This window comes from Hypanus sabinus, chromosome 11 (assembly GCF_030144855.1).
Source record: "Hypanus sabinus isolate sHypSab1 chromosome 11, sHypSab1.hap1, whole genome shotgun sequence".
In the NCBI taxonomy this organism is placed as follows: Eukaryota; Metazoa; Chordata; class Chondrichthyes; order Myliobatiformes; family Dasyatidae; genus Hypanus; species Hypanus sabinus.
In genome coordinates, this window is record NC_082716.1 from 67011557 (window position 1) to 67023655 (window position 12099).

At 40.4% G+C, this 12099-nt stretch overlaps 1 protein-coding gene across 1 annotated transcript in view; it reads right to left on the reverse strand.

Annotated features, from left to right (window-relative positions):
• Positions 1 to 12099, reverse strand: part of tmem59 (transmembrane protein 59) — a 47219-nt gene that overhangs the window by 29912 nt on the left and 5208 nt on the right. The window contains exon 2 of the mRNA XM_059984597.1: positions 3031 to 3136. Coding sequence (XP_059840580.1) covers positions 3031 to 3136 — 106 coding nt within the window. The remainder of the gene's footprint in view (positions 1 to 3030; positions 3137 to 12099) is intronic.

The following is a 12099-nucleotide window of genomic DNA, read 5'->3' on the forward strand; positions in this document are numbered from 1 at the left end:
GAAATCCTTTTGCATTTGTACAGGGCCCTGGTGAGACCACACCTGGAGTATTGTGTACAGTTTTGGTCTCCAGGGTTAAGGAAGGACATCCTGGCCGTAGAGGAAGTGCAGCGTAGATTCACGAGGTTAATTCCTGGGATGTCCAGACTGTCTTACGCAGAGAGGTTAGAGAGACTGGGCTTGTACACGCTGGAATTAAGAAGATTGAGAGGGGATCTGATTGAAACATATGATTATTAAGGGATTGGACAAGATAGAGGCAGGAAATATGTTCCAGATGCTGGGAGAGTCCAGTACCAGAGGGCATGGTTTAAGAATAAGGGGTAGGTCATTTAGGACAGAGTTAAGGAAAAACTTCTTCTCCCAGAGAGTTGTGGGGATCTGGAATGCACTGCATCGGAAGGCAGTGGAGGCCAATTCTCTGGATGCTTTCAAGAAGGCGCTAGATAGGTATCTTATGGATAGGGGAATCAAGGGATATGGGGACAAGGCAGGAACTGGGTATTGATAGTAGATGATCAGCCATGATGTCAGAATGGCGGTGCAGGTTCGAAGGGCCGAATGGTCTACTTCTGCACCTATTGTCTACTATCTTTGGGATGTATCTATACTCTGCCTTCCGAATTGCTCTCAAAAACTCTTAACCATTGCTTTCTGTCATCATCCCTCTCATGCCCCCTTCCAATCAATCTTGGTCAACTCTTCTCGTGTGTCTCTGCAATTCCCTTTACTCCACTGTAATACCGATACATCTGACTTTAGCTTCTCCCTGTCAGACTGCTAAATTTACCTCCTGATTGTGCAGGTATGCCAAACGGTCATCTCCCATGTCATCCTTTCATTCACCCTGCCCCTTGAAATTTCTAATTCCACACTGCCCCCCCCCCCACTCAATTGAAAGCCATCTAAATTTACACCTACAGCAAATTTGGATATATTGCACTTGATCCCCTTATGCAAATCATCAAAATATACAGTGAAGATGTAGGGCCCATCACCAATTCCTGTTGCACCCTACAGTTTAGAGCAGGCATGGGCAAACTATGGCCCGGGGGCCATATGCGGCCCGTTAAGCTTTTTAATCCGCCCCGCAGAACTTGATGAAATTATATTAATAAACCTTGTTTACGTTTTCTCCCCGCAATTCTGGTGTTTTCCCAATAGATGACGCACTCTATATACATTGACCTTTGTTGAGGTGCAGCGTATTACTCCACATTTGCGCTTTACTCTTTGTTCGGCTCGACCTATTTGTGTGAACAGGCGTTCAGCGTCATGAACATCAACAAAGCCAGCCACAGATCCAAGTTAACTGACCAACACCTCAGATCCATCCTGAGAATCGCCACAACAAAACTAAATCCAGACTTTGATGCACTGGCTAAAAAGGGAGACCAACAACACTGTTCCCACTGAAATTAAAAATAAATTTCTTCATTGTGTTATGTAAAAAATGCATTTGAAAATATTTTTTTCAATAAGCCTTACATGTTACATATCTTTTCTGTTAAGTGATGGACATGAGTAGTGAGCAGGTGCATGTACGTTCTCAAAATAAAAAATGCGCTCCAGATCAAGTAATGCGCTCCGCATACTGGCGTGCTGTCATTGTTCTGTCATTGTGCTGGTCGTTGTTGAGTTTTGGCACAGGGGACAATTGAATAAGAAGGAGCAGGACAAGTAGACCTGCATCTCCTACCATTTTTGAAATAAAGACAGTCAGGAGGAGAGTGATGATGATAATATCTTGAAGGATAACAGAATTTTCAGTGCTTTAAAATAATAGCTGTTACTATTAAAAAAAGCTGTATTTTATTCATTTAATTTTCAGTGTTTTAAAAGTCATTTCAATAAATAGCTAAATACCATGGGACTTCAAAGACAGATATTTTGTTGTAATGCATTTGTTCATTTTCAATTGAAATTAAAGCACATGTTTTCTACATATCCCATGATATTTTATTTTCTCTTATGAGGTGTATTACCAAAACACTCCGTCCATCTGCTCCTGGTCTGGCCCCCCTGTCAAATTTTAGAACCCTTTGTGGCCCACAAGTCAAAAAGTTTGCCCACCCCTGGTTTAGAGTCATCTAACCCAAAAATAACCAACTTATTACAATTGTGTTTTATGTTCATTTCTCATTGTTTGTTTTTAATGTTTCTACTGCTATGAAATTGGATGTATTTCCTCCCTCCTCCCCTCTCCCCACCAATGGATCATTTCTTCCCATTTTTCCTAGGATCCCACATTTATAACTACATACTTTTTAATTAAACATACAGTACATGCAGAACCTCTAGGAACATAAACTAGCAAGCCATAAAAACAGATTCTATTTGTTTTTGATCATGTTTTAATATGTTTCCAATTTTCAGGCTAACTAATTTTTCTGCAATTTCACACTTTTAAAACCCTTAGCAGCTTTTGTCATACTCAAATTCCACATGGAAATTTCATTTCTCAAAGCAACAAATAATCATCTAGTATTATGAAGTTATTCCTTAGATTTGTCATTATTAAACTATTAGCAAATCTATAAGCCACTCCACGGCATTAACAGGATCCCTGTGGAAGGCTTTAAATTTTACAAACAACGTTTTGCTAAGTGTTCAACTTTCCAATTCAATAAAAATGCTACTGAGAATCCCTTCCCATAAGACTGCTATCATTTTATAAGATCTAAAGTAATATTTTATAACCGCTTTCCTGGTTGCATTAGCTGAGAAAGCTGCTCCTGATGCACTTTATGAATGCATGTGTCAAAACTCTTTTGCACTTTGATATGCAAGTCTCTATAGTCTCTACTAAGATAAAAGTACTGATGATTTCTATGTTAGCTGTACTACAGAATTATCCCATTGCTGTTAATAACCTGTCTAGCAGTGTGAGCTAATATATCTGATTCCATCAATTTCCTAACCATGCAAAAGATTCCTTCTTAGTGCATGTCATCTTCTATTACTGGTTGTTTAATCAAAAGTTCTCTATAGCACTAAAGCATATCATGGCACACAAGTTTGCGATCTTACCAGATTCACATTCATTCTTGGTTCTGTTTAATTCAGTGCCATCATCCACAAATTGACAGATCGAGAAGAGCCTGCAGCCTCTTTGACAAGCATAGAGTTCCTCTTCCTGCCATAATGGAAAAAACAGAAAAATGCTTAAGTAATGAACTTCTACCAGCAACAACTGATATCATTTCAAAGTCATAATTTATCTTAGAAAGGACGTGCTGAAACCAGAGAAGGTTCAAAGGAGGTTAATGAAAATGATACCAGGATTGAGCAGCTTGTCATATGAAGAGCATTCGATGACTCTGGGCCTGTATTCACTAGAATGCAGAAGAACGTGGGGTGACCTAATTTAAACCTATTGAATGATAAAAGGCCTTGATAGAGTGAATGTGGATAGGATGTTTCCTATGGTGGGAGACCAGAGGGCAAAGCCTCGGAATAGAGGGGCGTCCTTTTAGAATGGAGATGAGGAGAAATTTCTTTAGCCAGAGAGTGGTAAATCTGTGAAATTCGTTGTCACAGGCAGCTGTGGGGACCGAGTCTTAATGTATACTTAAGGCAGAGGTTGATAAATCCTTGATTGGTCAGGGCATGAAGGGATATGGGGGAGGACAGAAGGCAGGAGATTGGGGCTGAAGGAAAAATGTATCAGCCATGATGAAATGACGGAACATTTGATGGGCCAAATGGCCTAACTCTGCTCCTACATCTTATGGTCTACAATTGGCAGGTGGCCAAGAAGGAAGACTATATGTTAAAATTGCACAAGCCAACACACAAGTGATACAAATTAATGCCTTCAAAATAAAATTACACTGGCTAAGAACAATTTTAAGACAGACTTCTAAAGTAAGGCTTGAAGTGAAACTTGCTTATTCAGGCATGCATGCTACTAGCTGATCAAAAATGCAGAATCAAATTTTTTAAAATGAATACTTTATTTGACTCTGAGCATATTATTAAGGTTGCAAGATAGCTTATCCCTTGTCCCATGCATGATACAACTGAAACGCCAATCGTATTTGACTTAATAGATCTAATGCAAACACGCTGCAAATCTTTGTTTGAGTGGCAGCCTTAGGACTAATGTATAATTAATAATTGTACCTGTGATACTATCAAAATAGAATCTCCGATATACCAGTAATACCCAGCAGGGGTGCTTATGTTAGAGGAAATAGAAGACATTGAGGCGGGGGGGGGGGGGGGGTGCGTAAGCAGCACCCTAACTTGAGGCACAAGATCTGGCTGATCGTGTCAACTCCTTGCCATTGCCAACATCTGATAGGCATTCCCAGTTTGTGTTAATTTTTTTATTTTAATTGAGCCCCGTTAACGATAGATAAATACATATAGCTCTATCTCTGAGCCTGAAGGCGGCGAAGCCTTTAATTCTAATCCTGCTAAGAAACAGAAAGTGCGTCAATACAATGTTACACACGTGGAGTATGGGTTTATACTGTTCCTGTCAGATCAGCGACACCCCATTTGTCTTATTTGTAATACTGCACTGTCTAATGAAGCCATGAAACCATCAAAATTGCAGGAACACTTCCCTAAAAGGCTACTTACGGTATGGCTCAGTTCCAGAAGATGAAAGAAGCATTCCAAGAGTGATGCACACTCGAGTCATTTGCCAAGAAAGCGAAAATTGACCTTGATAGTGGATCTTATAACATTTCCAAAATGATGGCAAAGCACAGAAAATCTCATTCAATTGGAAAAAGATTAATAACACCTGCTGTATCAGAAGTGCTTACCAGTATCTTAATGTCAATTCCTCTGAGTAATAACTCTATAGTCCCTCATATTGATGAAAAGAGTGAAGATATTGAGAATGAACTATGCACAGCACCACAAACAACAGAACTTAGAATACAACTAGATGAGTCAACAGCGTGAGACAATGAAGCATTATTGATGGCATATGTATGGCTCATCAAAAATGGAAAAGTTTATGAAGAGATTCTCTTCTGCAAAAAGTTAAAAACAAATACCAACAGAGAATCAATCTACAATGAACTCAAAATGTATGTAGAGGATAAAAGTATTCCAATTAGGAACATGGTTTCTTGTGCAACAGATGGAGCACCATGTATGACAGGTCCCTATGCTGGTTTAGTGGCATTTAAGAAAAAAAGAAATTCCAAGTCAGTTTGCGGTCCATTGTGCAATTCTTGTCAATATCTCACAACCAAAAACCTCAGCCAGTGACTTTTTTCAAGCATGATTCTTAAAATGTTTCTTTGATCTTTTTGACACCATGGTTGAATTTTTGCTCAAAGTCAACAAGAGCTTTGGAGACAAGACTGAACTTCTACTTGGAGATGTGGCATACCTAGCCAATCAAAATGAACATTCTAAATATGAACCTGCAGGGTGAGAATTTCAATTTAATCCAGTCAAAAAAGGGAAGTGTCCACTTTTATCGGAAAATTGGAAATATATACAGGCAGTCCCTGGTTTATGTACGAGTTCCATTCCTGATTCCGTCTTTAAGTCGGATTTGTGTGTAAGTTGTAACAAGTACATCCGGTATTATTTAGCGTCAGTTAGTCAAACGTTTGTCTTAGTGTATAGTATATATTTTACCTTTCTTTGCATATAAAACACTTAAGAAACATATGTATTCCAATAATTAAACCACTGTGTTACTTAGTAATAACTGGAGCTTTCATCGGGGCAGGGACTTTCACATGCTCCATTATTCTCACTTTATCTGTTATCCTTTTAAACTGATATGATCGTTGACTGACTGTAGCCTAACGCTTTTCTAATGATCGATGGCGTTTCACCCCTTTCCAAATGCTTTATTATTTCCACTTTATTTTCAATCTCGATCAGTTCCCGTCAATGGAACAGAAACACTGCGGGCGATGGGTCCCGACCTCCACCGGCTCCCGAGGTTCGCTGTGTCCTAAGGACCACCACACTGAGACATGCTGAATGGGACAAGTGGGGGCTGTGCTGGGTTTGGGTATTTGATCATCCACCATATTCCACATGGGAATTTAAACTGGAGGTGGCAGTGTTTTCTTTTACGAGGTCAAGTTGTGAGCTCGACATCAACCCGGCACGGGAGCTGTCTGTCACTGGATCGAACTCGGAAACCTCCGTTCTCCACCATGACGCTGATCTCACTGCACCACCAGCAGACCGGAATGGGTGGGGAGGGGGGCAGGGGCAGGGTCAGGGTGAGTCTTACTTAGAAAATTTTAAACCAAATACAAAGCTAAACACTCAACACAGTGTCAATGGCAACAATTTAAAATGGCGGACGGCATTAGGATCCAACTTAAAATGGTGGACGGTGTTCTGCTTCCTCAGTTCATAAGTACGAGTTGTCCGTAAGTTGGACGTTCATAACTCAGGGACTGCCTGTACAGTTGGCCCTCTTTATCCATGGGTTCCACATGCGTGGATTCAACCAACCGCAGATTGGGAAAACCCAGAAGTTCTCTCTCCAGCATTCGTCATTTGAGCATACACAGACTATGTTTTCTTGTCATTATTCCCTAAACAATATAGTATAACAACTATTTACATAGCATTTACATTGTATTGGGTATTATAAGTAATCTAGAGATGATTTTAAGGTACAAGCAATCCCCAGGTTATGAACAAGTTCCATTCCTGAGTCCTTCTTTAAGTCAGATTTGAAGTTGGAACAGGTACATCCAGTATTATTTAGCCTCAGTCAAATGTTTGTCTTAAAATATAGTATATATTTTACCTTTCTATGCATATAAAACACTTAAGAAATGTATGTATTTCAATAATTAAACCACTGTGTTGTTTAGTAATAATTGTAGCTTTCATTGGGCAGGGCCTTTCACATGCTCCATTAAAATTGTTCTGATCGTTGACCGACTGTATCCTAACACTTTTCCAATGACCGATGGTGTTTCACTTCTTTCTGATTGCTTTATTATTTCCACTTTATTTTCAATCGTGATCGTCATTATTTTCATGAACATAAACACTGCAGATTCAGAACTGCACCACTGGGTCCAAATGTCCACTGCACAGACACAGGTTAAATAAGGTCTGGGTTCCCACTGAGTCCTAAAGACCTCCGTACTGAGACAGGTTAAATAAGGGACTTGAGCATCTACGTTTTTGGTATCTGCGGGGGGTCCCGGATCGAATCCCCCGCGGATAAGGAGGGCCAACTGTATACTAAACATTGGAAGAAGAATGCCCTCTCAATTTCCTTGCACGTAAAGTATGGCACTCTCTTTCACAGATGGTGATTTGCAAGAATACAGTCGGCCCTCCTTATCTGTGGGGGGGTTCTAGGACCCACCTGCGGTTGCTCAAGTCCCTTATTTAACCTGTCTCAGTGTGGTGGACTTTAGGACCTAATGGAGCTTTGGACCCACCACCTGCAGTGTTTCTGTTCCATTGACGGAAAACGATCACAATTGAAAATAAAGTGGAAATAATAAAGCCATCAGAAAGAGGTGAAATACCATTGGTCATTGAAAAAGGGTTAGGCTACAGTAGGTCGACGATTTGGACAATTTTAAAGGATAAAGTGAGAATAATGGAACATGTGAAAGGCCCTGCCCCAATGAAAACTACAATTATTACTAAGCAATGCAGTGGATTAATTATTGAAATACACACATTTCTTTAAGTGTTTTATATGCATAGAAAGGTAAAATATATACTACAGTTGGCGCTCCTTATTCGCGAGGGATTGGTTCCGGGACCCCTCGCAGATACCAAAAAACGCAGATGCTCAAGTCCCTTATTCAACATGTCTCAATGCAGTGGACTTAGGACCCAGCGGAACCCCAGGTCTCATTTAACCTGTCTCAGTGTGGTGGACATTAGGACCCAATGTTGGAGCTCTGAATCAACAGTGTTTCTGTTCACAAAAATAATCACGATTATGATTGAAAATAAAGTGGAAATAATAAAGCGATCGGAAAGAGGTGAAATGCCATCGGTCATCGGAAATGTGTTAGGCTACAGCTGGTCAACGCAGTGGTTTAATTATTGGGTTGTGGGTTTTTGATCCTCCATATCAACCAGGCACGGATGGCGAGTGCGCTAGGATGTGGTCTGTCACTGGATCGAACAGGAACTTCCATTCCCAAGCCCGGGATCTTAAGTGTTTTATATGCATAGAAAGGTAAAATATATACTATATACTAAGACAAAAGTTTGACTAACTGATGCTAAATAATATCGGATGTACCTGTTCCGACTTACTTAGTAAGAGAACTTCCAATTTTCTTTTCAATCCCAATCCACAGTAACCTACGCACATCCTCCCGTATACTTTAAATCATCTCTAGATTACTTACAATACCTAATACAACTTAAATGCTATGTAAAATAGTTGTTATACTGCATTGTTTAGGGAATAATGACAAGAAAAAAAGTCTGTACATGCTCGAGCAACAAGTACTGGAAGAGCACTTCCAGGTTTTCTCGATTCCCGGTTGGTCGAATTCGTGCATGTGGAACTCATGGATAAGGAGGGCTGACTGTATATACTAAAGCGAACGTTTAACTAACTGATGCTAAATAATACCAGAAATACCTGTTCCGACTTACTTATAATACAAAGTAAATGCTATGTAAATAGTTGTTATACTGTATTGTTTAGTGAATAATGACGTAAAATGTCTGTACATGCTGAAAAAACAAGCGCTGGAGAGAGAACTTTCTGGGTTTTCCCGATCTGCGGTTGGTTGAATCTGTGCACGCAGAACACACAGATAAGGAGGGCCGACTGTACTGCTTACACCTGCAGTCACTGAAGGAGGATTTTCAGAGTTGATTCAAGGATTTAAATTATCTGGAAATTCTGGATTGCGTAATTAACCTACTGTAGCGGTGTGCTATACGCAGCGCTAAAATAACGACACGGAGTCGGTAAACTGCAATTAAAGATGATTTTATTCGAACTTCACAGCCTTGCTTTAAAGCCTCCCTCATCCCGCCCTCCCCGGGCGCGGATGCTCCAAGGGACACGTACTCACAAACCCCCGCAGGCTTTTTTCCCTTTGTGCGGACCTGGCCTTTGTGCCTGCACGCTGGCTATTTGTGAGCCAGTTCGAGTGCGCTAGGAAGTGGGTCGCCACACTACAGTATTTATTTGCAAGGTGGAAGAACAGAAGAGACCTTGCAAGAAGAAATTATCGAAATTCAGAATGAAGAAGTAAAAATGCTTTTCAAAAATGTCAGCTTTGTGTTATGTGGCTACTCTGTCATATGAAGTTTCCTGGTCTTTAGAGAAGAGTCAAGCTGCTCTTCATTGCATTTCCATCCTTCTACCCTATTGAAAGAGGCTTCAGTGTATTGAACCACAATATGACAAAACAACAGAAACTGCTTGGACATTGTTATACCTGGGGTCTTAAGACCACAACTTGAACCAGATATTTCAATTTTTGCTAAAAGTCATCAAGCTCAAGAATTACATTGATATCAAAGCTGCTGTACAGCGCACAGGTACTGCATAAGCTAGGCTTAAAAACAAAGATCTAAAGCAGAATAATTTTCTCAGTTAGCATATGATAGACATATTTTTTACACCGTGGGGGCACTAGAAAATATACTGTGCTCAAGAGGGTGTTGGCAAGTATGAGGGTACTTCAGGGTGGCATTGGCAAGTATGAAAATACTTTAAGGGGGCCTGGGATTAAACAAGGTTGGGAAACACTGCTGTACACCAAATCAAATGTTAGCACAATATAAAACAGCTTGGGAGAAATCCTTAATATGCAGATTTGCGATGCTACAAGTTTACTAGTACAGAACAGTTCAATGTTTAAGGCAACATACTGAGCATGATAGTAGTTTTTTTTTTAAAAAGAGAAAGCCGGGATGGAACAATGTCATAAGCACTGACTGCCCCACTAGTTTAGCATAACTGTATGGTCAATTGAGACGGTTTTAATTATAAATTCAGGCAGCATTAGATCCAGAACTATACAATGGACTGCAATGCTGTTTGTTTGTTTGTGAATTTTGGCTGAGAAAGATCAGAGCTACCAAGTATATTTCAAACTCATACAACCTAACCAACTAAAGTCCAAGTTGAGTTTATTGCCAAATGCACTAGTACATGTATGCACAAGTGCAATCTAAAACTTATTTGCAGCAGCAAAGAACATTGTTTTTTGTCTATCCTGATTATGATGCACAGTTTTTACAATAAAACACATTAAAGAGTTTAAATAATGGTCCATGGCAGTTCCATGCACAGCACAGTCTTACTTTCCAAGATGGAGTATGATGTTTAAATCAAACTGTCAACTGAAAAAGGACACCAGCACACAAGAAGACTACTTATATATAGACATTTAATTATTCATGGTACATGAGCATCACTGGCTACCTCCCAGATTTAGCTACTTGCTAGCCATTTCAGAAGGAAATTCAAGAGCAAGAATATTATTGCATATCTGGAATTACATAAGTCAGACTAGGCAAGGATGGAAAATGTTAAACCACAAGACACAGACGCAGAATTGGGCCATTTTGACCCATCAAGTCTGCCTTGCCATTCCATCATAGCCTATTTATTTTCCCTTTAAATATACCCTTTAATATTTGGTAGGTTTCAATGAGACTTACACCCGTCATTCTTCCAAACTACAGCGAGTACAGGCCCAGAGCCATCAAACTATTCCTGGAGTCATTCTCCTAAACCTCCCCTGGATCCTTTCCTATGCCAGTACAACCTTTCTTGTACATGGATCCCAAAACTGCTCACAACACTAAATGCAGCCGAAGAATCCCTTAATAAAGCTTCATCATTATATCCTTGCTTTTATAGTCTAGTCTTCAGGAAACCAAGTTATTGGATATATTTAAAGCAGAGGCTGACAGGTTCTTGATTATTAAGGATGTCAGAGGTTTCAGGGAGAAGGCAGAAGAATAGAGTTGAAAGGAAAATAAATCAGCCATCATTGAAGGGCAGGGCAGACTAGATAGGCCGAATGACCTAATTCTCCTCTCATGTCTAATAATCTTATAAATTTGAAACAGCTTTTAATGTCCTCTATTATACAGCTTGCTAGCTTCATTTCTCTCTTACTTTTTTTTATAAGAACATCTCAATCTTTTAGCTTCCCACTAATTATTGCAATATTGCATGCCCTCTCTTTTGATTTTATGCTATCTTTGACTTTCCTTGTTAACCATGGTTGCCTCATCCTCCCTTTAGAATGCTGCTTCTTCTTTGGGATGAACCAACCCTGTGTCTTCTGAATTATTCCCAGAAACTCCAGCCATTGCTGCTCTACTGTCATCCCTGCTAATGTCCTCCAGTAGGTAGTGCGACACATGGCAGCAGCTGCCTTTCAGATCTGGTGCTACATCCTTTAATTTAATTTAGTTTTTTAAACTTTAGGGCACAATTAGGGTTTAGGCCAGTTGGTAACAGAGCAACTATCTACCATCACCAGATACTGCTACAATACAGAGATCACCCAAAAACAAACCTTCATGAAAATCTGCGCGACCTCGGCTTGCTGAGGGAATTGGGCTTGTAGACCTCAGAGACGCTTGATGCCAATGGCTGGAGTTAGGGACGTTGTAAGCGGTGTGCGAGGAAGCAAGCAGGATTCCGTGTCAGGAAAAAGGTAAGCCCTAGCCAACCAGCTCTCCCGTCCATTCTGTTCTCCAATGTCTGCTTGCTGTGGGAATCGGGCCTACAGTCCTCAAGAGTCGCCTGATGCCGCTGGCCAGAGGTGGGGATGTCGTAAGCAGTGTGCGAGGAAATGGAAGCAAGGCAAGCGGGCAGGAGTCCATGCCAGGAAAAAAGAAAGCCCTAGCCAGCCAGCTCTCCCGTCTATTCTGCTCTCCAATGGACATTAAATGGGACTTTTAAACTTCTAAACGAACTACTCAGTGGGAGTACAGAAACAGACGGAATCGCGTACACCGCCATTCAGCTGTTTATTTATGCAACAGAGTTTCCCCTAAGCCATCAGACTACCAACCTACTGCCCTCTGCTGTGCCTATTGTCTTGTTTATTATTTACTGTAATACCTGCACTGTTCTGTGTACTTTATGCAGTCCTGGGTAGGTCTGTAGACTAGTGTAGTTTTTGTGTT